Source organism: Asparagus officinalis, chromosome 7 (assembly GCF_001876935.1).
Source record: "Asparagus officinalis chromosome 7, Aspof.V1, whole genome shotgun sequence".
NCBI classification, from domain to species: Eukaryota; Viridiplantae; Streptophyta; class Magnoliopsida; order Asparagales; family Asparagaceae; genus Asparagus; species Asparagus officinalis.
In genome coordinates, this window is record NC_033800.1 from 12,241,065 (window position 1) to 12,243,014 (window position 1,950).

The 1,950-nt window shown below is 35.7% G+C and overlaps 1 protein-coding gene across 1 annotated transcript in view; it reads left to right on the forward strand.

Moving 5' to 3' along the window:
- LOC109850024 overlaps positions 1–1,568 on the forward strand; it is a 37,593-nt gene extending 36,025 nt beyond the window's left edge. Inside the window, 3 exon segments of the mRNA XM_020419920.1 lie at positions 394–497; positions 579–732; positions 842–1,568. Of these exon segments, the coding sequence (XP_020275509.1) occupies positions 394–497; positions 579–723 (249 nt within the window). The 3' untranslated portion in view covers positions 724–732; positions 842–1,568.

The window sequence follows — 1,950 nt, forward strand, 5'->3', positions numbered from 1 at the left end:
TAAAAACACACAAAAATAAAAAAAAAGCTACATACTATACCGCCTTATGTGGATTTACATGTGGTTACATATATTTTAAATTTTTTCCCCTGTCCTTGATTAGGCTAGATGCCAAACACCATCATACATAAAGGGAAGGTGATCTTCTGCAAACTTTGGATATATAATGCTCTTCATACGAAATTCTGCCATAGATTAGACCTTTATTGCAGACAACTTTTTATCTTTTTAGAACATCAATAATTAAAGTCAGCTTTGTTATTGAAACCTAAAAACGTATTTATGCCACCAAACATCAAACATATTTTGTTATGTGATGTCAACCTTCACTGATGTTTTATTATCATAAACAATGTTGACTCTGTTGACAGTCCTAACTTTCTTGCCTAACAGTTACCAGCAACGCAGCTCGAGAATGCATTGAGCAAAAATCCAACTCTGAAGCCACCATTGGTTGATCATGCGAACCAGCCAAACATTCGATCTACTCTTCCTAGGTTCTTCTATATTCGTGATCCTAATATCATCTATTTTGGCCTGAAACTATGATGCTTAAATTTTAAATATGTGGCTTTTAGGTCAACACTAGTGGTATTGGGGCTTGTGAGTGACCCTCAACCCTCAGGTCAGGCACAGACTAGCCAGAGTCATGCAGCAGACACAGTCAGCTCTGCCGCTGATGTGGTGACTGAAGTAACTCAGGAATCTGCAGATATCAGATGATACCATATGGTAAAGTGTGAAGATGTTTAATTAATTCATGAAAGAAATTTCATGATCGGTTTTAAATACTGATTGATTTTCTTGAGTGGTTTTTGTTTTTATTTTCTCCTGCACTCAGGTGATTCTTCACGGATGTATGAGTGTGAAAGTCAGCAACGCAGAAGTTATAACATATTCTCTTCTCTGGCAATGATATATGCATTCTCCTGTCTGAAACAGGAGATTTGTTATTGGATCGAGTCCCTCCTCTTGGGATGCCAAGAAAAAAAAAAAAGCAAGGTAACTGTGAAAAATATAGTTGCTTATGTATACTGTGTGATGGATCATGATAATTCACCTAGAAGCTGCTGTGCAATATGTAACCTTACAAATTTACAATATTATAAAGAAGTTCCATAGATTCCCAAAAATAATCTGTTCTTAATTTCAAAGAGAGTAGCAACTGACAGTTCTATGCGTAGTGTTATCGTTGAATGAAAGCTTCTGCAGGCAGATTGTATCTTGTTAAAGAAGAATGCATTACTATGTGTAATTGAGACGGAGAGCGCTGCTCAGAACTTGCTGGATGTTTGAAACTGAGCCTTACGCATATTTATGAATTGTTTTGTACTGCGAGTTTTAAGTGTTCGCGGAAATCATTGTTCAGAATGTACTGGATACTTAAATTTTTTTTTACCTCTGATGTATCTTATTTCCATGAACTTGTTCTTCTCTTAATTTTCTTGTCGGAGAATGTTGTGAGTAGTTATGGCTGAAACATGTGTATACTTCATATACTTCAACGCATTGTATTTTATTATTTACGTTGAGAAAGGGTTTCTAAGGAACCTTATACGTAGACTTAATTTTAAGTGTGAATGCACTTTTTTGTACTGTAGCTACAGCCCTCAGAAATAGCGTCTTGATTCTTGACTCGTTGAGGTAGGATGTAGGTTCTCTCTGTGATGTGTATAATGTGCTTCGGACATTTATTTATTTTCCTCCTGCAACCAGTGTTTACATATTAATTAATTCTGTGTTAAGTTTTGCTAGAGTTAATGAAATTTTTCCTTGTAATTTTGGCAGTAATTGTCTAATTTCTGAAGAATGTAGTTTTGCTTCTTCTTGTCTGCGATCATGCGTTGTGACTTGGCCGATGGATGAGTAGATGATTTTCCTAGGAGGGATGTCTGATGTTTTTACGCCTGCTAATCAAAATAATTTATCTGATTCCTGTAGTATACATCT